This window comes from Camellia sinensis, chromosome 4 (genome assembly GCF_055761805.1).
Source record: "Camellia sinensis isolate YWXY chromosome 4, ASM5576180v1, whole genome shotgun sequence".
NCBI classification, from domain to species: domain Eukaryota; kingdom Viridiplantae; phylum Streptophyta; class Magnoliopsida; order Ericales; family Theaceae; genus Camellia; species Camellia sinensis.
This window is the reverse complement of record NC_138964.1, coordinates 8,552,419-8,578,516: the sequence shown is the minus strand read 5'-3', so window position 1 is coordinate 8,578,516 and position 26,098 is coordinate 8,552,419. Positions and strand designations below refer to the sequence as shown.

The 26,098-nt window shown below is 39.4% G+C and overlaps 1 protein-coding gene across 2 annotated transcripts; it reads left to right on the top strand.

Moving 5' to 3' along the window:
* The first annotated feature begins 279 nt into the window (after window positions 1-279).
* On the top strand, window positions 280-7,126 carry LOC114260390 (uncharacterized). Of its 2 annotated transcripts, none has more exons than XM_028200473.2 (8): window positions 280-631; window positions 722-1,018; window positions 2,446-2,539; window positions 3,135-3,253; window positions 3,339-3,446; window positions 3,703-3,798; window positions 3,906-3,963; window positions 6,720-7,126. In XM_028200473.2, the coding sequence occupies exons 2-7, from the start codon at window positions 722-724 to the stop codon at window positions 3,960-3,962; spliced, it is 771 nt and encodes a 256-aa protein (XP_028056274.1). In that variant the 5' UTR covers window positions 280-631; the 3' UTR covers window position 3,963; window positions 6,720-7,126. The 2 variants fall into 2 exon arrangements, with proteins under 2 accessions (XP_028056274.1, XP_082780338.1); XM_082924212.1 differs by having other exon boundaries at window positions 722-1,036.
* The last annotated feature ends 18,972 nt before the right edge of the window (window positions 7,127-26,098 follow it).

Genomic DNA, 26,098 nt, shown 5'->3' with positions numbered 1-26,098 from the left:
ATTTTATAAAAAGAAACAAAAAAAAGGCTAAAATTCAACGTCCCAAATAGGGTCTCGTTTGGGAACAGGTTAATTTAGTAATTTTTTTACTATTTGACTAAAATATAAATTAAAAAAATTAATACATTTAGAATGATTTTTAAATTTTTTACAAAAAGATAGATAAAAAATAAAGAGAAATTCTTTTTTAAAATTTTTTAATATAAATTATTGAGTTTTTAATTTTTTTAGTGATTTTTTTTTTTTGATTAAACGGATCGTTTCCCCCAACGAGGCCTTAGTGTAATTTACTTCTAACTTTTGACAAATATACTTAAAATAATAATCGTGTGTACTGCGCACAATGCTCCCAACTACAATCGGCACCTACTCGTCTTGTCTCAGTCTCCGCAGACTCCCCGGTATTCATTTCAAATCCCCCAAACTTTCCAATTCCGTTGATCTGAATCGGTAGCCCTTGATTGCCCATAATTCCTCAAATCGGACGGCCTCGATGTTGAAGAACAAAATCAATACAGTGCGGTGCCACTCCGCACTATCACAACAACTCTCTCACCATTGAAGGAGCAGTTCAACCTCGATCAACAATCAAACCCATCTCAAATCTGTAACCACATTCATCCCTCAATCGGTAAGCCTATCAAATCCTCTCATCTACAAAAGTTTTGTATGAGTTTATCGCAGAATTAGGGTTTTGATTGAGTTAATTTGAGCAATTCAGATGGAATCGGAAGATAGGTATGTAGAAATTGACTCTTTAGAGAGAGGTTTGCTATCGGAAAACAGTTCGCAAAACGAAGAAGATGAGGAGGTTATTTACTCGGCGTCTTTTGAAGAGACGGAAGAGAAGTTTGTCAAGTATCAAACGGCTCAATGGGTGCTTTACTCGTTGTTGTTGATTTTGGCTTGGGGGATTGGTTTGTTCATGTTGATTTATATTCCTGTTCGGAGATATATTCTGCGTAAAGACATTCGTTCAAGGAAGCTCTTTATCACCCAGAATGCTATTGTATACAAAGTAAATTGCCCATTCCTCGTAAAAATCTCATCTTTTGTTATCCAATTGTTATTTATTTTTTATAATTTTTTTGCTGAATTTTTGGGGGGTTGTTATGGATTCTGAATGCCTACAAAAAGTAGCTAATTGAGGTCATTATGCTTGTAAAAGTCTCACCCTTGTTGTCTTTTGCAGGAAATTATTATTGTATAGATTAGGAATGCCTATGACTTTTATTTATAAGATTTGGCTATAAGTAAGCATGCTACGAGAACTAGAACTGGATTGGGGACCGTGGGGTTGATTTAACTGAGGTCACTATAATCATGGTAGTGATCATCATGCTTGTAAAAATCTTATCTTTATTATCTTTTGCTGTTTAGTATGTGTTTGTTTCTTTTTCCTTCTTGGGTTTGATTTATAGGGACTGTTACGGATTATGCCTATTGGTAAGATTTGGCTATAAGTAGCATACTTTGAGAACTAGATTTGGCTTGGGGACAGTTGGTTTGAGTTAATTGAGGTCATTATAATGATGGTAATGGTTGTTATACTTGTAAAAATCTCATCTTCGTTATCTTTTGTGGGCTAATATTTTTCCCTCATTTTTTTTCGAGATTAATCAGGTATTGTAATGGATTATGAATACCTAGAGATTTGATTAGTAAGATTTGGCTATGAGTAGTGTGGTATGAGAACTAGAACTAGATTGGGACAGTGGGGTTGAGTTAATTGAGGTTAATATAGCCTCCGTTTGGGAAGTGGGTTGGCTTTTTGGCTTTTTGGTTATTTTAGCCTGGGCTATTTTAGCCTGGTTTGGGAAGGGCTTTTTGGCTTTTTTGACTTTTTTTGTGAGAGAGGATTGTAATGATTATGGGTTGGATTTGATGTTTTGTTTTTTGTGGCTAAAATAGCCTATTTTGTTTTTTGTGTCTATTTTAGCCAAAAAAGCCTGGCTTTTTTCTTCCCAAATAATGATGGTAATGGTTGTTATGCTTGTAAAAATCTCACCGTTGTTATCTTTTGCTGGATAATATGTAATTTTTTTTCCTTTTTTTAGTGACTTTTTGGAGTTGTTATAGATTATGAATGTCTAAAAATATTATTAGTAACATTTGGCTGTAAGTAGCATGCTAAGAGAACTAGAACTAGTGGATCAATTATGGGGTTGAGTTAAATTGATGTAAATATGATGATTGTTATGATGGTTATGGTTTGATTGGCATGTATCAAATGGTTTGTGTTTTGTTGCCAAGGTTTTTGGTGTATTTTTGTTTTGTTGTTTGCCAATTAAGGAGGTATTCGAACATTTGATATTATGTCACTGCTAATGCATTGGAGTTGTGTGTGTGTGTGTATTTTTTTTTTTTTTTTTTTGTAAATTGATCTGCAAGTTATGCAAGTTCTGTATTGACCCATTAATTAACATCTTCTGTTCTCTAGCTCAGGTCGTAAGGCCGGTTCCATTTCCATGCTTTGGGGTTTTGAAAAAAGAGAAGTATGTTCTGTTGCCTTCAGTTGCTGATGTTGTAATTGAACAAGGTAAATTATCTGGTGCTCAGTATGACCGAGCAGTCCAAGCCATTTTCCTGGATTGTTTTTCTTTTAATATATTGCAGAAGTCACACATATATACACTAAGGAAAAAGAAGGCCAGACCTACACCCAGCGTATTAAAAGGACCTTGAAGGAGTGATGGCAACTTAATAAGTCCTATTTCGGTGACCCAAACAACTGATATGGGGCAGATTTTTTTTTTTTTTTCGTTTTAATATTGTAGAAATAATACACACCGTTGTCCACGCACTTGGCTGAATTGGATGAGTCCCTTGTTAACATAATGTGGAATGTTTACATGTGATAGTTTAATTGAAGGGTGTTACTTTTGAAGCCAACGTATTTGGGTGGTCATGATAGGTTATATGACCTTCCTCCAGAACAGATGACAATAACCTCCAAAAAGGGTTCCCTCCTCGTGGGAGAGTAACCCCTTTCGAGTGTTTACACCCCTTTTATCGTCATATAACTTTTTTTGTCATTTACAGATGTTATTATTGTCTTTTTCTCTAGATTAATAGTGGTAGGGCTTGTCACTTTACCAGTCTAATAATGTCTATGAGGTCCTTCCTATTCTCAGGATACCTGCAGTCCCTTTTTGGTGTATACTCAATCAGGATTGAGAATGTTGGTGTAAGAAGGCCTCCGAGTGATGATGTTCAAATCCAAGGTGTTTCAAATCCTGTTGCTTTCAGGAAGGTAGTCTTTATGGTCAAACTGCATTTGATGTTGGTATTATCATTGGACGATATTAAGCAACTCACATCCATGATGCCTTTTTCAGGCTGTTTTAACACGCCTTGCAAACATGAGAAGTGAGGCTTTCTCTAGGCAAGTTTCTGCAATTGATGATGTTCCAAATTTGAGGATTGGCCATTCAGCTGCAGCTTGGGTATGCCAAAATACTTGAACAAGTGTGCACATTATATGGTTTTTCCTTTTCATTTTGAACTTCTGATATTTCTATACCAGCACAAGTATGCATTCCATTTATGAATTTTGGCAACCCAACAAGGGAATTATGTATTCTAAATTTTGGCCCTCTGTAACGTCATGTTGATTATAAATAACCTTTTCTTTACTGAATTCCTTTGCTTAAAAACTGTCTCTAGCATTAATTATTTTGTTCTTTCTTTGATCTTCTGCAGATGTCTCCATCAAAATCTCTCAGGCATGATTCTTTTCCTCATTCAGGGGAGCTAATACTACTACAAAAACTAGAGGAGGTTGGCAGTTCTGTGAAGGTAGTTACCTGTTCAACTTTATTCTTAATTTCCTATCAAAATCTCTCTCTCTCTCTCTCTCTCTCTCTCTCTCTCATTATGAGATGCTTATCTGGTAAATGTTGCAGAGGGTTCAAACTTTAATTGAGGAGCAACACTGTCGAACATCAGGTCCTACAGACTAAGGTAAGTGAATTCCAAAAGCACAAACCACCAGAAATGACGGATTTTCCTGGTTTATGGTGTCCTGTTCGTTTGAAATTTATGTTGTACAGACATTTATTTTAGCTAAATATTATTATGTTTGGCCACTTAAGTAGTACAAATGTCAACATTTCCACAGAAACTTCAGTGTTGGACTTCCACATGCCTCATTTTTCTAAAATCTCTGCTTAGCTATGGATGTCAGATCCTCTAATAAACTATCTGCCTCTTTGGTGGGTAGCAACCAAAATTAAAATCTTTGTTTTCCCAGTTCATCAGTGCTTAGGTACGAGAGTCTGGTCCTCTCATAAACTCTTGTTCGACTCTTGGGTGTGTGACAAAGAATTAATACTGGTTTTTTTTCTCACACCTAAATTCATCTCAAGTCTCAAAATCTTTACTTTCCCAGTTCATCTCTGCACAGCTATGAAGACTCTGGACCTCTGATAACTTATCAGCCTCTTGAATGTGTGACAGCCAGGTCTAAAAGTTTTGCTTTCACCTCCATCTTTGCCTTTTGCTACCGAAAGTCTGACCCTCTATTGAAGTATCAGCCACTTGGTAGGTGACACCTAGAATTCGTACTGGTTTAACGTCTCTCATCCTTAACTAAGCTTAACTAGGTTTGTTTTACTTGGGTCTGACTACATGTATCCATTTCCTCCATTCAGTTCTATTATCAGTTATATCCTTGGTTAAGTTTAAGAAAGTCATGTCCTTTTCTTATCACCTCAATTCAAGTTTTGCCTTCCTCTATTTCTTTTACCACCCTCCACATGGAACCAATCACTCATTTCGGTATGCTGATTGATCTACAATGTACATGAGCGCACCATCAAATGGCTTTCCCTCATCTTATTTGAAATTACACTTCTAACTTCTTTTTAGTGGATTCATTTCTTGTTTTTGTATTTTGTTGTAACACTTCTCATCCATGTTAACTTTCTCATTTCGATTACATTCATTTTTTGATTTTTTTTGCTTACTAGCCAATACTCAGTACAAGGCATCATGGCAAGTTTTGCGTAGTCCCATCAATTTAACTCAATATATAACTAATACTCCTTTCTAAGTCAATAAACACCATAGTTATGTCATTGTTCTTTTCCATATATTTTTACCATAGTCATGTAAGTAGAAAAATAACTTCCAATTGGTTTTGTAAAGCCATTATCTCATGTCTTAATCTCTGCACAATTAATTTCTCCTAAAGTTTCATTGAATGACTATAAATTCCATACTACGATAATTAGGTCAGCTTTGGATATTACCTTTGTTCATTTATATTGGAATTAATGCACTTTTCTCCATTCATCATACATTTTTTTAGTGAACCAAACTATCCCTTCATCATCCAAACACTTCCAAACTTAAATAAAAATTCCTTATTGTCCTATAGCTTTTCCCAGTTCATCTTCTCCATAGCCATTTTTTGTCTACATTACTCAGATGTTGCGAAAGAATTTATAGTTAATAAATATTACTATTTGAGTTATCAAGTTCTCCTAGACTCAATTTTCTTTAGTGGTTTACATTAAATAGCTCTTTCAAAACAACTCCTCCATTGTTCTTTAATCTTGTATTCCTTAGCTAGCACTCTCTCGTCTTCACCCTTGATACACTTGACACAGTTTAGGTCTCTACCTTTTCTTTGTACTAATCCATCCAAGTCCTCCCTAATTTCACATATAATAGATTCATTTAATCTTATCTGGGGCCTATAAGCACTAATTATATTTTGTGTCATTTCTTAGAACATTAATTTCATTAATATTATTCTATCTCATTTTCTTTTAACCTCTGCTCCATTCGTATGCTTCGCTTTTCTAGTATACCAAATTTACATATTGTTTTATCAACACTTGTCCACTTAAGTGTTGGGAACCCTTGCTTGTTTCTCACCTCACATGATTGCCTAAGTGTCGATGTAGCACCTAATTAACCTTTGCTCATTTGTCATTATACTTGAGCTCCGATGCAGTGTGTCACAAGTAGGAAATGGCCAAATAATACTTGGGATTCATGTTCATAAAGGTGTGACTTTAAGGCTATGTTTGGATTGAGTACTTGTTGAGGGAAAGGGGAAAAAGAGAGAAATGAATTATTTATCTATTTATTTTCTCTTTCATTTACTTTTCCCTTAACAATTCCTAGAACCAAACATGACCTAAGTTTTACGTTGGTTGTTAACCTTCCACAACCCTCCTTTATTCGGACTTGAGACTAGTTGTGTCAAAGATGAAAATTAAAGGACTTTAGTCGTAGTTATGTTTCTCACCCTTAATAATCTCAAACAAATTGTGTATAGCTTTGGCAACATTATCCTAGACAGGACAGTTTTGACTTAGTTGCTTACCAAGCAATGTGAACAAATGAAAGCTCAGCTCTTTCTGAACTTTTGAGATAGTCTCATTCAGTAATAGCGTTAAAATCCATTCAGTTACTTGCACAAAAAATCATAGTTTTTTTTTTTTTTTAAAAGCCTATGGGCGACTATTTTTATTGTGATCATGCTGCAGCGTGGCTTATGCTCAATTCAGGTTGAACATAGCTTAAGCTTGAACAGACCAATAGTTAGCTTGGCTCATTACAATCCACAAAGGCAACCGTAAACTATTTCTATTATCATTTATAGAAAACGTCTCTCTGTGGATGATACACAAGCAATTTAACCAAAAAAAAATAGGCAAAAGAATTATTAAATATGTCGTATGTTGATTAGACCACATGTGTTGCAGGATATAAAGCAAAGGGATGATGTGCGATGAGCATTTTTTCGGTGGCATTTGTGAACCAACAAATATTTGGATATTCTGTCTGAGCTGCCCTTAAGCAAGAGTTTTTGAACTTGCATAGGTCCCCATCCTCGAGTTCAAGTGAGTACACTTTGTTTTTAGTCTTGACCTGTATTGGAGGTTTATTGGTCAACTCCAATAGGTCTGTTGTATTAGCCTATGTTGATGATCCCCTTTTGTGGCATGTGTTTGTGTTTTCCTTTTCCTTTTCCTTTTCCTTTTCCTGTTTCCCCAATCTTTAAGTGGGCTCTCTTTTTTTTTTTCGTAACGATTTTTTGTGAAAATTATTATTGAGTTTGTAACTTTTCCAGATACATTTTTCCGGTAGGGTATTTGTTGATTGATTTGAAGTTTTGGTTCCTACCCAGATTATGGTCTCAAGTGAAGACTCATGTAGAGAGGACTCATGACTCCCTAAATGATTGATCCTATCAACTAAAATTTTGAGATATGTTTGGTATAATGAAAAAATGAAAATTATTGGGAAGTCAATAAAAAAATGTTTATTTGGACAGGGAAATGTTTCACTTTTAAAAGGTGAAAAATATTTTTTGGATCAAAATTTTATCAATGCCATCATCACTTACCCTACCTTCACCACTTCCACCGCTACCAACACCACTACTAATACAATAGCACTTTACGACTGCTATTAAATATAGAATCTATGGAAAATTATTTTAGAAGTTATTGTCAAAAAATGTTTTTCATCGAACTACTACTTTTTGCTTCTTCATTTTCAATAAAGTGCTTCGTTCCTCAGGTAGCTCCAACTTGAACTCCTAGCTCATGCAAGAGTTGAATCCGGAGTGGAAGTCAGCTGGCCATAGGGATATTCTAAACCGAGGCATTGTGTCCCACTCGCAATGTTCAATGAATGATTTTCAAATGATACACGTTAAAAAGCCTTCTTTTAAAGATATCCCTTCCATCAATCATATTTGCCCTGTTTCAATCGATTGAGCTGTTGTCCTGTATTGGTAGAAACTTCATCAATCGGTTTGGTCTGATCTTTCCATTCCCTGTCGCATCTGTTCTATTTAGCCAATCCCTTGCTACTTGCTTCACCCTGCCTTGCCTGGTCATCGATCGCACCCTATCGTCGAATCTGGAATCAAATCTGTGTTGGCATCTATCCTACTGGTTGTTGAAGGTGCTGGCTGATGAAAGACATCCCCAGAATGCCCCCTTTTCACGCCTATCTCACTTGTTTACAGCTCTTGTGGGTCTTTTAGCGCTGTTTTCACATGATGCAATATTTGAGCCTCCTAGACTTGCTCTCTCACCCAAGCCTCATAGCATTCATATTCCAAGCACTAAGTATTCCCTGCCTGCTTAGATGCATCAATCCGCCTATTTGTACTATGTCCCTAGCAGAGATAGAGATAGAGAGTTGCAGTAGCTCTTGGTAGGAGGGAACTAATACCGTAAATAAGGTTCATTGCTATTTGCTCTCCCACTATGCTAGCACTTAAGAGACCATCTTAGCCGAATTACAATAAGCAATCTCCGAAGCAATACTGCGGTATCTAGGACTACCATTTATGTAACCGAACTTCCCTATCCCTTGTCCACCCAATCTCCTTTTCGGACTTCAAGAGCTTTGAGTAAAGGAAGGCACAAGGGCGGGAAGATATGCTCATTCATAGGGAAGGCGCCATCTTTTGGCTAACCCAATTAACTCGAATTATGTGCACTAAATTGTAATGTTAAGCTTGCTTTTCTGGAAAACCTCCTTTATGTTGGCATTTTGAATTTTGACAAAATGATCCCTAATATTGATTGGCCATTATTGCATGTTAGGGAAGATATCTAATGTCAATATTGGTTAGGAAAAAAAAAAAAACCACTCATTTCTCAGGAGAAAAAAAAAAAAAATGTTTTGCTTGGTGTGATTCTCAAAATTTGTTTTTTGATAATTTTTAAAAATAAAAAATTAAATTACCTTAAAAAAGATGGAGAAATTGTATATGAAAATAATGAATGTTTTAATATTTTTTAATTATTTTTTCAAAAATCAATTTTTTAAAACGAAACAGAACGAACTGTTTATGTTGGCTATATAGGATGATATTAAGTAAGCCAAAACAAAAAAACAAAATGTAAAAATTATTGAAATGCTATGAAATATGCATGTACATGTGGATATCCTTTTTTAATTTTTAATATAAAAGAATACGATATATGAATATAAAAAGAGAGAGAAATTATTTATTGTTTTTAGACAAATGTGATAAAATAAAAATATTACGATTATTAAATCGAATTATTTTTTTCATGAATGGTATACATTGAGAGTCTTACGAAATGGACGATTTAAATTATCAAAACGGAATTCGTCATGGGCCTACGAGCTTCTCAAAATATGAGAAAAATTCAATCTTATATGTATATATATATATATTTTTATCTTTTGTATTTTTCAAATTTATTATGTAACAAAAAAATATATAAATATAAATATAATAAGTATCGCAGCCTAGTCCGACGTATGACCCATGAGTCAAATATTTTTTTAACTACTATTAAAAATCAACTATGCTGCAGACCTCTAGTGGGGTCGCACCCCCAATAAGGTGGCGAGTCCCCACTGGTTGAAACTCAAAAAAAATAAAAATAAATAAAATAATTTTTTTTTTGTCCAATTATGGCGCGCCACCTCACTGGGGATCGACTCCCCGTGGGGATCTGAAGCATTTTTCATTAAAAATATCAAACTGAATTGGCAGGTCATTAAGCTCATGGCCGCCTCTAATTGTCACATTTGAATGGACAATTAGGAATGGTTTGAAATTATGTTATTTTAATAGTTTTTAAATTTTTTTATTAAAAGATGTAAAAGAAAATAAAAAAAATATATAATTTTTTTTTTAAAGTGTGGTAGTGTAGAGCTTGCCAAACAGTCCCTTAACCATTCCTTCCCAAAGTCTTTCATGTTTCACATGTCTCATTTTTTTTTTTAATCAAAATAAGTAATAATAATAATTGATTATATTTCTATTGGTTTTTTTTATTTTTTTTATTTTTTTTGGCTATAGTCATTAAACATGATTATTTAAGGGAAATTTAGCTTAAACATCTCTATTAGACCTTTATTTGGTGGAAATAATAGTTCAATTTATTTTGCTTCATAAACTTCCTAAGAAGAAAACACATAATTGAGTAAGAACAAAGTAAATATATATATATATATTTTTTTTCTTAGACAATATTACCAGAGTAACATGCTATTGTCAAACAGAGTGGCTATCAAATAGAATAACATGTTACTGTGAGATAAAGTAATATATTACTGTCAGACAGAGTACTGTTTACATCAATTTCGACGATAATAATTTTTTTTAAAGAATTTCATAGTCAATATAGATCTTATTTGATACATCTTAATGAAGGAATTCTAAAAATACTAATTTTATTAAAAACTGACATCTATATCAAAAGTTATAGTATTTTAAAATTTAATATTTTGATAATAATAGTATGTGTTGGACTTTTTTAATTTTTTTTATATTTATCCTCAATATATTAAAATTTTATTATGAAAAAATTTTGATCAAATCTCTCGTTGTTTAATTTCGCACTTATGACGAAGTGGTTCGGAAATACTCTTCGGATCCTGGAGGGCGCTCGTGATCCTCAGCTACTCACCTGAAAAGGAATGAACACTCCAGTTGGGGGTGCCAGAATTAGCACTCCGACGGACAAGTCAGTGTATACTCTCTTGGTTTCTTATATCTCAAGTTTAGGCTTTTTCTCACATGCCTCTTTTGGTTGATGCTCCTCTTATTTATAGTCGTTCTTGATGTTGATGGTTGGGCCTACCTTTCGTCCAATGAACAATCACACATTCGGCTATATCTTCATATTCGGCCCAATCTACAACTGATACGGAGGCCGATCTCGTTGTTCAGCCTCTATCATCTAATTTCCTTCTTTAATATATTCGGCTATCCTACGTAATAGATTATTCGGCCTTCACAATTGCCCCCCAAACATCCTACTAACATCAGTTAGATGCCATGTTTGGTTTTGGACTTAGAGGATCAAAAAAAATACGGCGGTTTCCCTTTTTCCAATGCAAGCGTCAGAACGCCCACTCTTTTTAGGCATGATTACAATTTTCCGCCCCTTCGTACGCTTTATTCATTTAATATGACTTGAAACCTTGTTGTCTTTTCGTTTGTATGTTTTTTCGAATGCACAAGGCTTTTCGTTAGCTGTCAATTCACCTTCCTCGCTTCACGCCCTCTGCAACTTCTTTCCGTTCCTCATTGCCTTCATTTCTTGTAAGTTCATCTCTCTCTCATTTTGACTCCTTTTCCTTGTTTGTTTACTGTTTAGAGGATCCATTTTACTTTCTATGATGGCAAAACATCTGAGAGCCTTTCTTTCGGCAGAACGAGTCTCTGGTTTCCGTTGTCATTTCTCTATTCCTGACGACGTCCATTTGTCACTCTTGGCAGAGAACGTGATTGACACAGAGAGGACTGACGAAAGTACAATCGTCTTTTCTCTCTTGTCCATTGTTGAGGGGGGAGTCCGTTTCTTCCTTCATTCACTTTTGAGGGCTGTCTTTCGCCATTGGGGTTTAATCCCTTCTCAACCGAACTTGAATTTTTTTAGAATAATAATGGGGATTGTAGAACTAAACCGGCGCCTCAGGCTCGACCTTGGAATCCCTGCCATTTGGCATTGTTATGCCTTGGCCAAATCCACTGGTCGGCAGGGGTGCTATTTCCTCAGGGCCAAGGACACCGACCATCATCTGTTGACAATGTTTGCCAGCTCTGGTAAGCATGTTGATGATGTCATGGTCGTTGTTCGTGGCAACTGGGAATTCGGCGAGGGCGAAGATCATCAAGATCCTGTGCCTAGGTGAAGGGGCGAACCAGGTTGCCGTTTAATCCCCCACGCATTTTTATTAAATATTTTCCATGTTCAACTTCTACATACTTACCGTTTTATTCGTGTAGGAAACGACTTGAAAAAAGTTCTCATTTCGGTCGACGAAGCTGTACTTATGCAGATCAAGGCCGCACTCCAGTTCTTCGGCCGCCCGAATCTTTAGAAACAGGGGAGGTCGGCCCACATTCTTTTGAGATACGAGCCGACCTATACTACCTTCTCGGCAGCAAATAATATTCCGATTCCGCGGGGTGAACAGCACCTTACGGCGCTTGTTTTTCCTAGCTTCAAGAACCTAAGGCATGTTGGTTTTGAGGCATCGGACTTAGAGGCGGTAGACGAACAAATAGCCGAAGGGGTCGATGAGCAGCCGAACCAACCACCCCAGGATAGATCTAGCAGATCAGAGGAAGAGGTTGACGCAACACTAAATTTGGCCTTCAAAGAAGCCGGCCTTAATCCTCCATCCACTTTAGGCCAAGTGGACATGTCATTCGGAGACATTTTCACCGACTTGGGTGACCTACCCGGCTCATACACTGACGGCATGGCTGGTAAGTCGCTCACTCAGATGGCCAGGTGGAAAAATGCCGAGAAGATGGTTGCCCGTAGGAGGGCCGAGGCTGAAAGAAGTGAACCTTCGCCCTCTCCCTCCAATGCTAGGGCGGAAACTCCACCTGCCCCCGTTGAGGAGCTGATTCAGACTGATGTGGTGGAGACGGAGCTTGTTGTTGATCAACCAGACCTGACGGAGCAAATGGGGAAAAAAGTCCGGCCAAAGAAGAAGTCGGCTATTCGGAAGAACCAGTGGATAAACAGCCACGATTGAAGGAGTCGGACCTGGTCGTGCCGTTCGTAATACAACCAAGGATAAGGAACACGCCGGTTGCATCTGATGCGTCGGCTGCAAAAGACCCAACTGTGGTCTTGAGCTTGGCCTCCTCCATTTCTCTGCCAGTTGATAGAGCAACCTTTAGGGCAGAGCACGATTTGTTGTCTATCGCATTAGCCGCTCAATCGGTGATATTGGTACGTGATTCTTAATTGTAATTTTGTAGGGGTAACCAAAAGGAAATTTTATATTAGCTTAACGATTTCTTGTTTTGTAGGCGGCGGGTAGGATAACTGAGATTGGCCGTCGCCAACACGACACTATCGAACAGATCAGCTTTCTCACGGCCAATGTGAAAAACGAGAAAGGGAGGGTGGCAGAGGCCTCTCTCAAAGCCGAATCCGAGGCCATGAAAGCGGCGGCAGAAAGAGCGAGGGCCGACGCCAAAGCAAACAAGGCCGAGGCTGCTGACCGACTGAGATTGGCCGCCGAGGAGAGGGCCAATACCAGCGAGGAAGCGCTCAAATTGGCCAACGAGGCCATTGCCAAACTGGAGGCCGATTTGGAGGAGTCGAAAAGGGTGATAGCAAACGCCGAATCTGAGATCTCCAAGTCATTCCAAGCTGGCAAGGATGCGGCCTTGGAGAATTATGTGGAAGAGGTGCCGAAGTTCGAAAATAGGGGGTTCAAACACGGCTAGCTCAAAACCTCAGCTGTCGCTAACATGGTATCGGAGCATCAGATTCCGTACGAGCAGGTAGATGTTGAGCCGCTGGAGTCTGACCTTGTAAACTGATATAGGGTCAAAAGTATTTTTCGTTTTGTTATGGTAGATTTTGTTAGGTTTAGTTAGAGTTTTGTCAGAAGCTAATGTAGGGTAGTTTTCATTTGTAAAATGACTTCTGTTTGTACTCAATTTATGAATGAAAATTGCCTTTGCTTTTTAGCTTATTGAATGTGAATAAAAATTGCCTTTGCTTTTCAGCTTATTGAATGTGAATGTTAATAGTCAAGCTGTAATGCCAATATTAAATTAATTCAGCGCTAAATTAGCTACTTAGCTTCTAGCCTATCCTTTTTGCACAGGATTCATGTTGGGCTGAATAGATTAGTTAATCTTCCCTTGCCCCAGCGGATTAATGAACGTAGCCAACGATAATCGGCCATTCATGGATTGGCTGGGGTAGCCTATCTTTTCAGCACAAAGAATTGATAACAGTTCACGCGACTATTAAATTAATTCGACGCTAAATTAGCTGCTTAGCTTCCAGCCTATCCTATTAGCACAGGATTCATGTTGGGCCGAATAGATTAGCTAATCTGCCCTTGCCCCAACTAATTAGTGAATGTGGACGCTGGTTAGAAGCCATTTATGAATTGGCTGGGACAACATTGAAGGGATGGCTTCGGGAGCGGTGCGCTCGCAGATAATAAAAAAGGGGGGTTGCTTCGGACTCGTAGGTTCCATTAGTGTGCTCAAACTCAACTCAAACCATTTTGTCGAAAAAGGTTAAACAAGTGTGGATGTCAAGTAGACTATTCTTCAACAGCAGAGGAGAAGGCAAGACATTGGCTGAGCTAGACGCAGAAATGAATCGAAATGGCGAGCCTATACACACGGACGATAGGACGTCGAGGAAGCGGGAGAGACGCCAATTCCTACGTCGTCAAAGTAGGTCACCGAGAAGGGAAAAGCAGCAACAGGGCAAATCCCCTCAACCGTGCTCGAAGGAAGAATCGGGTGTGACACCGCGCCTGTTGAGTTTGGCGGTTTTTGTGGGGAATAAACCGATGACGGAAGCGGATTCAATTGTGCATGACCCAAATGTGGCAGTCGAGTTCGCTCGACAGATTTTTCCACCAGAAGTCCAGCAGTCGATGGTCGGTCGACGGGATTTTGAAGTGTTTCAGGAAGGCATCCATGGAGCGGTGAGAGGGTTGTATACCACCTATGAGGTCGACATGCGTCTGTGTGCCATGTGGCGGGAGATAGAGCAGAAAGATGAACGCATTCGGAACTTAGAAGCTTGCGCGGAGAAGGCTGAACGTGAACTGAGGAAGGCCAAGACTACCGAGACAAATTCGGCCGGCAAAGCTAACCCAATTGTGGAGGAAAGTTTGACCCAACAGCTGATAAGTCATGCGATTGCCGATCAAGATACGACAAGTATGTTTGCAATAGAGACTGTGAAGGTCACGGCCTATGAACGAGGCTTCCACGACGGTCGAAAAGTTGGAATAGACAAGACGAAGGAATAGATCGTTGAGGAAGTTTGCCGATGTAAGAATCGGGGATTCAAGCATGGGTGGGTTAAGGCTCTCCGTGCCGCGGAGGCTCTCTGGGCAGCAAGCATTGACTCCGCGTCACCGTTATACCAGAGTAACGATTTTTCTTTTGCGGCTTACAAAGTTGAAAAGAGCGACGACAAAGGTGATGCCGAATAAAGATGAATCTATTGTAGAGCTTTTAACGCAAGTTGAATGTAAAATATGTAATCCCGATCAATGTAATAAAACGTATCATTTTAAATGCTAGAATGTTGTTTCTGCTACTTACTATTTTTCGTCTATTGCGTCTATGCTCATTAATTATAATATAAATGAAAGAAACGCTGAGTTCCTAGGCGTCTTGTCTCAGCTAATCGTGATATCCACGAAGGACGCTCCGAATCCGGAGACTTGTTCAACCCAAAAGTGTCATTCACTGATGGGGCTCCGAATCCGGAGACTTGGCTAATCGTGACATCCACGAAGGGCGCTCCGAATCCGGAGACTTGTTCGGCCTAAAAGTGTCATTCATTGATGGGGCTCCGAATCTGGAGACTTGGCTAATCGTGACATCCACGAAGGGCGCTCCGAATCCGGAGGCTTATATCTTGGCCAATCATGACATCCACAAAGGGCGCTCCAAATCCAAAGACTTATTCAGCCCAAAAGTGTCATTCACTGATGGGGCTCCGAATCCGGAGGCTTATTCGGCCCAAAAGTGTCTTTCACTGATGAGGCTCCGAGTCCAGAGACTTATATCTTGGCCAATCGTGACATCCACGAAAGACACTCCGAATCTGGAGACTTGTTCGGCCCAAAAGTGTCATTCACTGATGGGGCTCTGAATCCGGAGACTTGGACAATCGTGACATCCACGAAGGGCGCTCCGAATCTGGAGACTTGTTCGGCCCAAAAGTGTCATTCACTGATGGGGCTCCGAATTCGAAAACTTGGCCAATCATGAAATCCACGAAGGGTGCTCCGAGTCTGGAGGCTTATATCTTGGCCAATCGTGACATCCACGAAGGGCGCTTCGAATCCGGAGACTTGTTCGGCTCAAAAGTGTCATTCACTGATGAGGCTCCGAATCCAAAGGCATATATCTTAGCCAATCGTGACATCCACGAAGGGCACTTCGAACCCGGAAGCTTGTAACTTGATGAACTGAATTTCACTGTGAGGAAATAAGAGACTTTGCATTGCAGAAAATGAAATTTGTACACGGTGAACATTCGAAACAAGTATCATGCCCTACAAGTCGGGTTAATGATAGAATTTACGCAAATGCGTGGAATTCTGTGACAACCCTCACCACTGATTAGTGCTAACCTATGATTAAGCATGTTAACTGACTGATTGACTGAAATTCTGAACTGATTGATTGAGTGTATTAATTTAAATGCATGTCTATCTGTTTGACTGCTAAATTATCTGTTCGTGTATTATGTTTAAACTGCAAATTGAAGGCCTTATCGGCGGCCGAATCCGGAACTGATTAGTGTTTTGTGTTAATTAGAATTTATATAATTTTATGGTATGTTTAATTGAAATTTGATTTTGTATGATTAAATTAGATTAAATAATGTTGTATTGCATTAGTTGGACTTATTTACCAAAATGCCATGTTAGTGGGCCATCTCATAAAACATTTGAGACTTAATTCATATCTCTTCCTCATCCATTCCTTGACCCAAAATCGACTAGAGAGAGACTTGGAAGAAAATTGAGTTCAACTAAAAACCTTGCTTGAATTTAGAAGACTTGAAGAGGAGATTGCAAAATTAGACTCTCACACTTGAAATTGAAGACCTAAGGTAGGATATTCATCCTTTGGTTTATGAATTTAAGTTGTGACTTGCATGGTCCATGCTAATTTTGAAGTCTAGAGCCAAGATATGGCTTAAATTGTTGAATTGAAGCTTGTATCATGCATGCATGTTCATATTATTGAGTTTTGAAGTTGTTTCATGAGGATTTCTTCATGCATGTTCATATTTTTGGTCTTGATCCATGAACTCACCATGTTTTGAAGTTAAACATTGCATTTGATCTTGTTTTGTAGCATTGGAGTTCCTAGGAACCCATGCATGTGTTGAATTTGCATTGTTCTTCATGTTCATGAAAACTTCTTTGAAATTTGTGTTCAATTGAACCACATTTGGGCTTTGATTTCTCAAATTGATCTTTGAAACATGTCATATTATGAGTTTACGAGTGTTTTCTAGAAAATTAGCCCAAAAGGATCGAATTTGATGCTTTAAAGTTAAGTTTTGAGCTTGAGGTTCAAATCTGGAAATTCGAGATTTTAGACTCACGCTCGAGCGGGGAACTCCACGCTCGAGTGTACACACTGTGTTCATACTGTCCACTCGAGCAGGAAAAGTGACGCTCGAGCGGGAAATGCGTGTATCCAGTACTTTGCATGTGTTTACAGTCCGCTCGAGCGAGGACTTGTGTCTCGCGCTCGAGCGAGGACTTGTGTCTCACGCTCAAGCGGAGGTCGAGCGCCCATCGAGCGTGAATTTCACCCATCCAGTACTTTTGTAGTCCGCTCGAGCGAAGTAAGTCACGCTCGAGCGGGGCTCTTTTGTCTGCATGTCCGCTCGAACGGGGAAACCCACGTTCAAGCGGGACCCTGTTTCAGTAAAATTTTAAAAAGTGTTTTTAAGTGCATCTTTGCATCCTTTTTCCATCCTAGGCATTCCTAGGGCATGTTTAAGGCATCTTAAGGAGGATATTGATGTAGAATCACACCGAGGCAAATTAGGGATTAAGTTATTATTTCCCAACTGTGTAGCTTAGTGTGTGTTCGTTCTGTAACTGTGTAGGGTTGGCATCCGAGGATGCTCTAGCTGCTTATAGCCCAGTGCTCTGTGAGTAACAATGTTGTAAAGATATATTCAATCATGAATATTTTCTGAATGAACAACTGTACTGCTTTCTGAAATGATACTTCTTACTGAATGAATGTTTGTCCTATTTGTGAACTGTATTCGTGGCATCCATAGCAATTTACTATTACTGTACTGTACTGCTACTGTCACAGAGATCTTTGTCGGTTCTCATGTTTGGAACCACTACTGTTTACTGATATGATGGCCATCAACTGACTGTTCGGTCTGTTAAGACCTACTGTACTGTTTTGCTATTGGATGTACCACACATGAATATTCTAGTTTCTGAATGACTGTTATGGCATGAAATATGAGCCACAAACTGAATGACTGATATACTGATAAATGACTGTTTTCAATACTGAAAAGGCATTCATTCTTAACCTCTTTACGCATATGTTATTCACTAGGCTTTAGCTCACTGCTCATATATATATGTAGGTGTTCAGGCACCGAACCGTTGCTAGAAACGTCAGGCTAAGCCCTTGTTTTGTCAAGCCAACCTTTGTGCCTCACTTCGAGGTTCCAGATCTGTTTAAGCTAAGGCTATTTTTGGGGTGTCTTACATTCGCCTTATCTGTCTCTGCTATGTATAGACTGAATGATATTTGTACTGTACTGTTATGGTGGGGATTTGGTCCCTAACCTGAATGCCTGTAAATAATGTATGTATATACTGTTTTTGTTCTGTAATGTGAATATGTTATGAAAAGTCTTTTTGCATTCAGACTGTCACAGCTCATTGGACATCTTTTAATTACTGTTTTGGCTTCCGCCAGCCCCTGTACTCTGTATTACTGTTTTACAGTTAAGCAGGCCTTCAGTAATCTCGGATTACTGGCCGGTTACGGTGCTAAACCCATAGCGGCGGGTTTGGGTCGTGACAAATTCCAAGGGCGTGGCAGGCTCCTCCCAGACATGTCTTTAAGCTGATATGCCCCTGTGCCGACGATTGCCTTGATCTGGTAGGGGCCGTCCCAGTTGGGACTTAGCTTTTCGTCGGCGGGGTTTTTAGTAGCGGGAATAACTTTTTTCAGGACCAGTTCTCTGGGTATATAACGTCGTTGATGAACACGTTGATTGTATGATTTAGCGAGCTGCTGCTGATACCGTGCCATAGACACGAGGGCTTGGTCTCACCGTTCTTCAATCAGAGTTAGATCCAAAGCCAGCATCATGTCATTACGGCCCAAGTCAAAGACCTTTGTTTTCAGAGTGGGTAGGCCGAACGGCGTTTCTAGACCGTTGATCGCCTTGGTGTAGTACGATGAGCCCACAATACACTAGAGAGCTCTTCAACCCACTTTCCTTTAGCTTTCTCCAACCGTTTCTTGATGCCGTCCAAAATGACTTTGTTGGAGGCTTCAGCTTGACCATTGCTCTGTGGATAAGCCGAGATGGAGAAATAGGGCCGAATACCACACTTGCTGCACAATTCTCGGTAGACGCCCCAATCAAACTGGGTACCGTTGTCTGAAATAAGTGCTCTCGGAATGTCGAATCGTGTTATGATATTTCTCCATACAAAACGCTTCACATCAGTATCTCGAATGTGCGTTAGTGCCTCCGCTTCGACCCATTTCGTGAAGTAATCTGTCGCGATAATCAAAAATCGCTTGTCGCCCGGGGCACGAGGTAATGGTCCGACGATATCAAGTCTCCATTGGGCGAACGACCAAGGACTGGTTATGGAGCTTAACTCTTCAGTAGGCAAATGGGTCAAAGGGGAGAATTTCTAGCACTGTTCATATTTCTTGACGTAACACTCGGTATCGGCTCTCATTGTCGGCCAATAATACCCCTGTGTCGCAGCACGATGAACCAAAGAGCGTCTACCAAAATGGGCACCACAACTACCTTTATATATTTCAGTCAAAAGTTCCTCGACTTTATTCGAATGAACGCATTCTAGGTATGGACCATAAAGGGATTTCTTTTAGAGCTTTCCTTGCGGATCCTAGTAATATCGCAGGGCTTTGTTTCGCAGCTTGTATGCTTCTTTCTTATCCATTGGGAGCTGTTCGGAAGATATGAATGAAGCAATAGAGTCCATCCAACTCGGATCTGATTCTATGACACTGATCTGGGCCGACTTCGAAGGGTCAATGCTCAACTTAAAGATAAATCCTACTTCAATTGTCCGTTTAATCTTTGAGTTGATGGCGGAGGCTAGACAAGCCAGGGCGTCTGCATGTGTGTTTTGATATCAGGTTATTTGGTTCAATTCATGATGGTCGAATTTTGCTAGCAAGGAACTCACCGTTTTCATGTAAGTTGCCATACGGTCGTTTTTGGCTGCGTATTCACCCTTTAACTGATTGATGACTAGCTTTGAGTCACAAAAAATAAGCAGACGCCAAGCACCCAAGAGATGTGCATTCCGTAAGCCGGTTAGCAGTGCTTCATATTCGGCTTCATTGTTCGATGCTTCAAAGCTAAGTTTGACTGCTTACTCGATTATTGCCCCGTCAGGAGCCATGATCACAACGCTGGCCCCGCTGCCACGTTGGTTGGATGACCCGTCACAGTATAGTTGCCAAATGTCCCCAACGTATATCCTCCAATTCGGCTTAGGTTGAATTTGATCGGACTTAAAGTCGGCAAGACATCCGGTGAATTCGGCAACAAAATCGGCGAGCACTTGCCCCTTGATTGAGGTTCTGGGTAAGAACTGGATATCATACTAGCCGAGTTCTAAAGCCCATTTTGAAACGCGCCCTGATGCTTCTGCACTACGGAGTACTGACCGGAGGGGGTAGTTCATTAGTAACCCAATGGTATGCCCCTGAAAGTAATGCATCAGTTTTCTTGTTGCCATGACGATGGCCAGGACGAGTTTTTCCAACGGAAGGTAGTGTGTTTCGGCGTCAACCATTGTTTTGCTCACATAATAAACTGGCCGCTGCTCCCCAAGTTTTTCTTTAATATTACGGCGCTGACAGCCCGGTCGGAAACTGCCAAACTCTTTATAAGGAGGGGAGACTGTGACAACCCTCACTACTGTTTACTGATAACACCACTGATTACTGCTAAACTGAGACTGATCATGATAGGTAATTGAATTGACTGAAATTATGAGCTAATTGATTGAGTGTATTAGTTTAAATGTATTTTTATCTGTTTGACTGTTAAATAACCTGCTTATGTATTATGTTTTAAACTGCAAATTGAAGACCTTATCGGTGGCCGAATCCGAAATTGATTAGTGATATGTGCTAATTAGAATTTATGTGATTTTATGGCATGTTTAATTGAAATGTGATTTGGTATGATTAAATTAGATTAAATAAAGCTAAATTAATTAAGTTAGACTTATCTACCATTTTGCCACTTACTGGACAATTCTAGGACTTGTTTAATCACACTTTATACACTTTTGATACAACACTTCTTCAGCCATTTTGAGAGCTTGAACCGACTAAGAGAGAGAGAGAGAGAGAGAGAGAGAGAGAGAAATTGAGTTCAATTTGAAGGTTTTGCTTGGAAATTAAAGGAATTGAAGGTTAATTGCATATTTGAGCTTCCATACTTGACATTGAGGACCTAAGGTAGGATACTTATCCTTTAGTTTGTGAATTCAAGTTGTATTTTGCATGGTTCATGGAAGTTTAGAGATTAAAGTCAAGAATTGGTTTAGATTGTTGAATTGAAGCTTGAATCATGCATGTATGTGCATATCTTGAAGTTTAGAGTTGTTTTCATAGAAATTATTGCATGCATGTTCGTATTTTTGCTCTTGATCCATGAACTCACCATGTTTTGAACATTGCATTTGATCTTGTTTTGTAGCATTGGAGTTCCTAGAAACCCATGCATGTGTTGGATTTGCATTGTTCTTCATGTTCATGAAAACTTCTTTGAAATTTGTGTTCAATTGAACTACCTTTGGGTTTTGATTTCTCAAATTGATTTTTGAAACATGTCATATTATGAGTTTACAAGTGTTTTCCAAAAAATTAGCCCAAAAGGATCGAATTTGATGCTTTAAAGTTGAGTTTTGAGCTTAAGGTTCAAATATGCAAATTCCAAATTTTGGACTCACCCTCGAGCGAGGAACTCCACGCTCGAGCGTACGCCTTGTGTTCATGCAGTCTACTCGAGCGAGGAAAGTGACACTCGAGCGTGAAATGCGTGTATCCAGCACTTTGCATGTGTTTACAGTCCGCTCGAGCGAGGGAATGCACGCTCGAACGAGGGTAAAGCACCCGTCGAGCGTGAATTTCGCCCATCCAGTACTTTTGCAGTCCGCTCGAGCGAGGAAAGCCACGCTCGAGCGGAGCTCCTTTGTCTGCATGTACGCTTGAGCGTAGAAACTTTCGCTCGAGCGGGACCCCTGTTTTCTGAAAATTCTGAAAAGTGTTTTAAAGTGTATCTTTGCATCCTCATTCCATCCTAGGCACTCCTAGGCCTAGTTTAAGACATCTTAGTGAGGATATTAATGTAGAATCACACCGAGGCAAATTAGGGATTAAGTTATTATTTTCCCAACTGTGTAGCTTATTGTGTGTTCATTCTGTAACTGTAGGGTTGGCATCCGAGGACGCTCTAGCTGCTTATAGCCCAGTGCTCTGTGAGTAACAATGTTGTAAAGATATGTTCAATTGAGATTATTTTCTGAACAAATGACTGTATTGCTTTATAAAATGACATTGTTTACTAAATGAATGTTTGTCTTATTTGTGAACTGTATTCGTGGCATCCATAGCAATTTACTGTTACTAAACTGTTACTGCTACTATTATAGAGATCTCTGTCGGTTCCCATGTTTGGAACCACTACTGTTTACTGATATGATGGCCATCATTGACTACTCGGTCTGTTAAGACCTACTGTACTGTTTTGCTATTGGATGTACCACATATGACTATTATAGTTTCTGAATGACTGTTATGGCATGAAATATGAGCCACAAACTGAATGACCGAAATACTGATAAATGACTGTTTTCAATACTGAAAGGACATTCATTCTTAATCTCTTTACGCATATGTTATTCACTGGATTTTAGCTTACTGTTTATATATATATATAGGTGTCCAGGCACCGGATCGGAGCTAGGGGCGTGGGGTTTAAACTCCCTTTTTGTCAAGCCAACCAATGTGCCTCACTACGAGGTTTCAAGTGCTGCCAAGCTAAGGCTGCTTCGGGGTGGTTTAGATTCCCCCTTTTTCTGTCTCTGTTTTGTATAGACTGCATAAACTGTTACTGTACTGTTATGGTAGGGACTTGGTCCCTAACCTGAATGATTGTATACGATATATGTATATACTGTTTTTGTTCTGAATGTGAATATGTTATGAAAAGTCTTTTTGCATACAGACTGTCACAACTCATTGGACATCTGTAACAACCCTCATACTGTTTACCGATTAATGACTGCTTGATTACCGATAACCATTGATTACCGTTAAACTGAATTGATTACGACTGATAATTGGACTGGTTAAAGTACTGAACTGACTGACTGAAAACTGGAACTGAATTGACTGAGTATGTACGCTTGAATTGCATTCTATCTGTTGATTGTTTATTTGATCTGTTCGTATTTTAGTGTTTAAACTGCTAATTGAAGGCCTCATCGGCGGCCGAATCCGGAATTGATTAATGTTTTATGATTGTCATAATTAATGTGATTTTATGGTATAATTATCTGAAAACTGATTAGGTGTGAGTAAATTAGATTAAATATTGATCAATTGCTTAAGTTGGCCTTATTTACCAAACTACCCCTAGTGGCCACTATCAATATAACATGTGAGCCTTGTATACACTTGAACCAAACATTTCCTCAGCCCTTTTTCCTTGCTCTAGCCGACCAAGAGAGGGAGAGAGTGAGAGAACTTGAAGTCCATCTTGAATTTTACTTGTTAATTGAAGAACTTGAAGGTTGATTGTATATTTGAGCTCCTAGTCTTCTAATTCAAAGAACCTAGGTATGAATTTCATCTTTTGATTTTGTCTTTAAGTTGATTCATGCATGGTTCATGCCTAATTGTAGAGCTAAGTCATGTTTTAGTTCATACATGTTGATATAGAGCTCATTTCATGCTTGCATGTTTGAATTGTTGAGTTGTGAGTTGATTTCATGGTAAAATGGTGCATGCATGTCCATAACCTTGTAATGGTCCATGTTTTCAACTTGTTTTTGGATCAATGGGCTCACTAGAACATGTTTTGAAGCTTTGAATCGATTTGAATTCATGCATGTTTGCATGTTCATATTGTTCATGATATTGGTTTGAAATTGGGTTTGAATTAAACACCCTTGGGCTTTGATTTCTCAAATTGAGCTTTGAACCATGTTATTCTATGTGTTTATAAATGTTTTCCAGAAAATGGGCCCAAGAGGATTGGTTTTGATGCATTTAAACTTGGTTTTGGCTTGGAGGTGCAATCTGGGTTTTCCAGATTTTGCACTTCCGCTCGAGCGGGGAAAGTGACGCTCGAGCGTGAAATCCGAGCATCCAGCATCTCTCTGCACTGTTTTACAGTCCGCTCGAGCGGAGGATTGGGCGCTCGAGCGGAGTCATGTCTCAAGCTCGAGCGGGCGTCGAGCGAAGATTTCACCCATCCAGTACTTTTACAGTACGCTCGAGCGGGAAAGTTTACGCTCGAGCGTGTACCTTTGTTGCATGTCCGCTCGAGCGGGGAAACATGCGCTCGAGCGGGACTCTGTTTTTCTGAAAATCTTGAAACAGTCTTCTGATCACATCTTTGCATCCTCATTCCATTCTAGGCATTCTTAGGCCTAGTTTAAGACATCTTGTTGAGGACAGATGTAGAGCACACCGAGGCATTAGGGGTTAAAGTATGTTATCTCCCAACTGTGTAGCTTAGTGTGTGTTCAACCTGTGAACTGTGTAGGGTTGGCGACTGGGGAGACACGCTCTAGCATACTGTAGCCCAAACTCTGTGAGTAACAATTGTGTAAAGATATGTTCAAATGATTATCTTCTGAATACTGAACTGATAATGTTTACTGAATGAATGTATGTCCTATCTTCTGAACTGTATTGTGGCATCCTTAGCACCTACTGTTTACTGTTACTGTTACAGAGATCTCTGTCGGTTCCCTCGTGGGACCACTACTGTTTACTGATTGATGGCCATCATTACTGTTCGGTCTTTGAGACCTACTGTTTACTGCTATGCTAATGGATGTACCACATATAACTGAATAACTGTTCTGACTGAAAGAGTGAAGTATTGTTTAATGAACTGATTTCAATACTGTAAGGACATTTCATTCTTAACCCCTTTACGCATTATGTTATTCACTGGGCTTTAGCTCACTGTTTATATATATATATATATATATGTAGGTGCTCAGCCACCAGATCGGAGCTAGGAGCGTGGGTTATACTCCAGTTTTGTCAAGCCAGCCCTTGTGCCTCACTGCGAGGTTCTGAGTTTCCATGCTATGGCTTTGGGGTGTCTTGTTTTTTTCCCCGTCTGTCTCCATACTGTTTGGATCACTGTATAGACTGTTAACTGCTAACCGTACTGTTATCAAGGGATTAGGTCCCTGTACTCTGTGACTGTAAATTTTGTATAGACTGTACTGTTTGTATATGTGAATGCATGAAAAATCTTTTTGGCATACAGACTGACACAGTTGAATGGACATTATTTATTTACTGTTTTGGCTTCCGCCAGGCCCTGTACTCTGTTTTACTATACTACTGTTCTGCGGGCCTTCGGTAATCTCGGATTACTAGCCGGTTACGGTGCTAAACCCATAGGGCCGGGTTTGGGTCGTGACAGAGTGGTATCAGAGCGATACTTAACCACGAGTCATACCGCACACACGTGTCCAAATGAGCTATAGGGTGTCCTAGAAAAGTGAGTAGGGCATCTCATGAACTTGAAAAGTTTGTGGCTATGTTATGACTGAATATATGTTAACGTGTTAAAACTGTTAGACAAATGACTGCTTATGTTTATAACTGTTATAACTGCTTATAGTGAAATGGACAATGCGAATGAACCTGAATCCTCATCTACTGAGGCAAGAATGGAAAGAATGGAAAGAATGATGGAACTGATAACCGCTAGACTTGAACAACAACAGAACCAACAGCCCCCACCTCCTCCTCCTCCGGTACATTCGGAACCTAATGCGAATGTGAATGATGGGGATATTATTGCTCTCACCCATAAATTCAGCAAGATGAAACCGCCATCCTTTCAGGGAGGACTGGAACCGCTAAAGGCTGAAGCTTGGGTGCTTGAAACAGAAAAACTATTTGAAGTGTTTCCGTGCTCAGAAGCGAATAAAGTATTGTTAGCTACCTTCACCCTACAAGAAGAAGCTAGAAGGTGGTGGATGTTGATCCGCGATACAAATACTGTTATGACTTGGGCTCAGTTCAAGGAGTCCTCCCTCAGTGTGTCAGGGATAGAAAAGTGACTAAATTTGAACA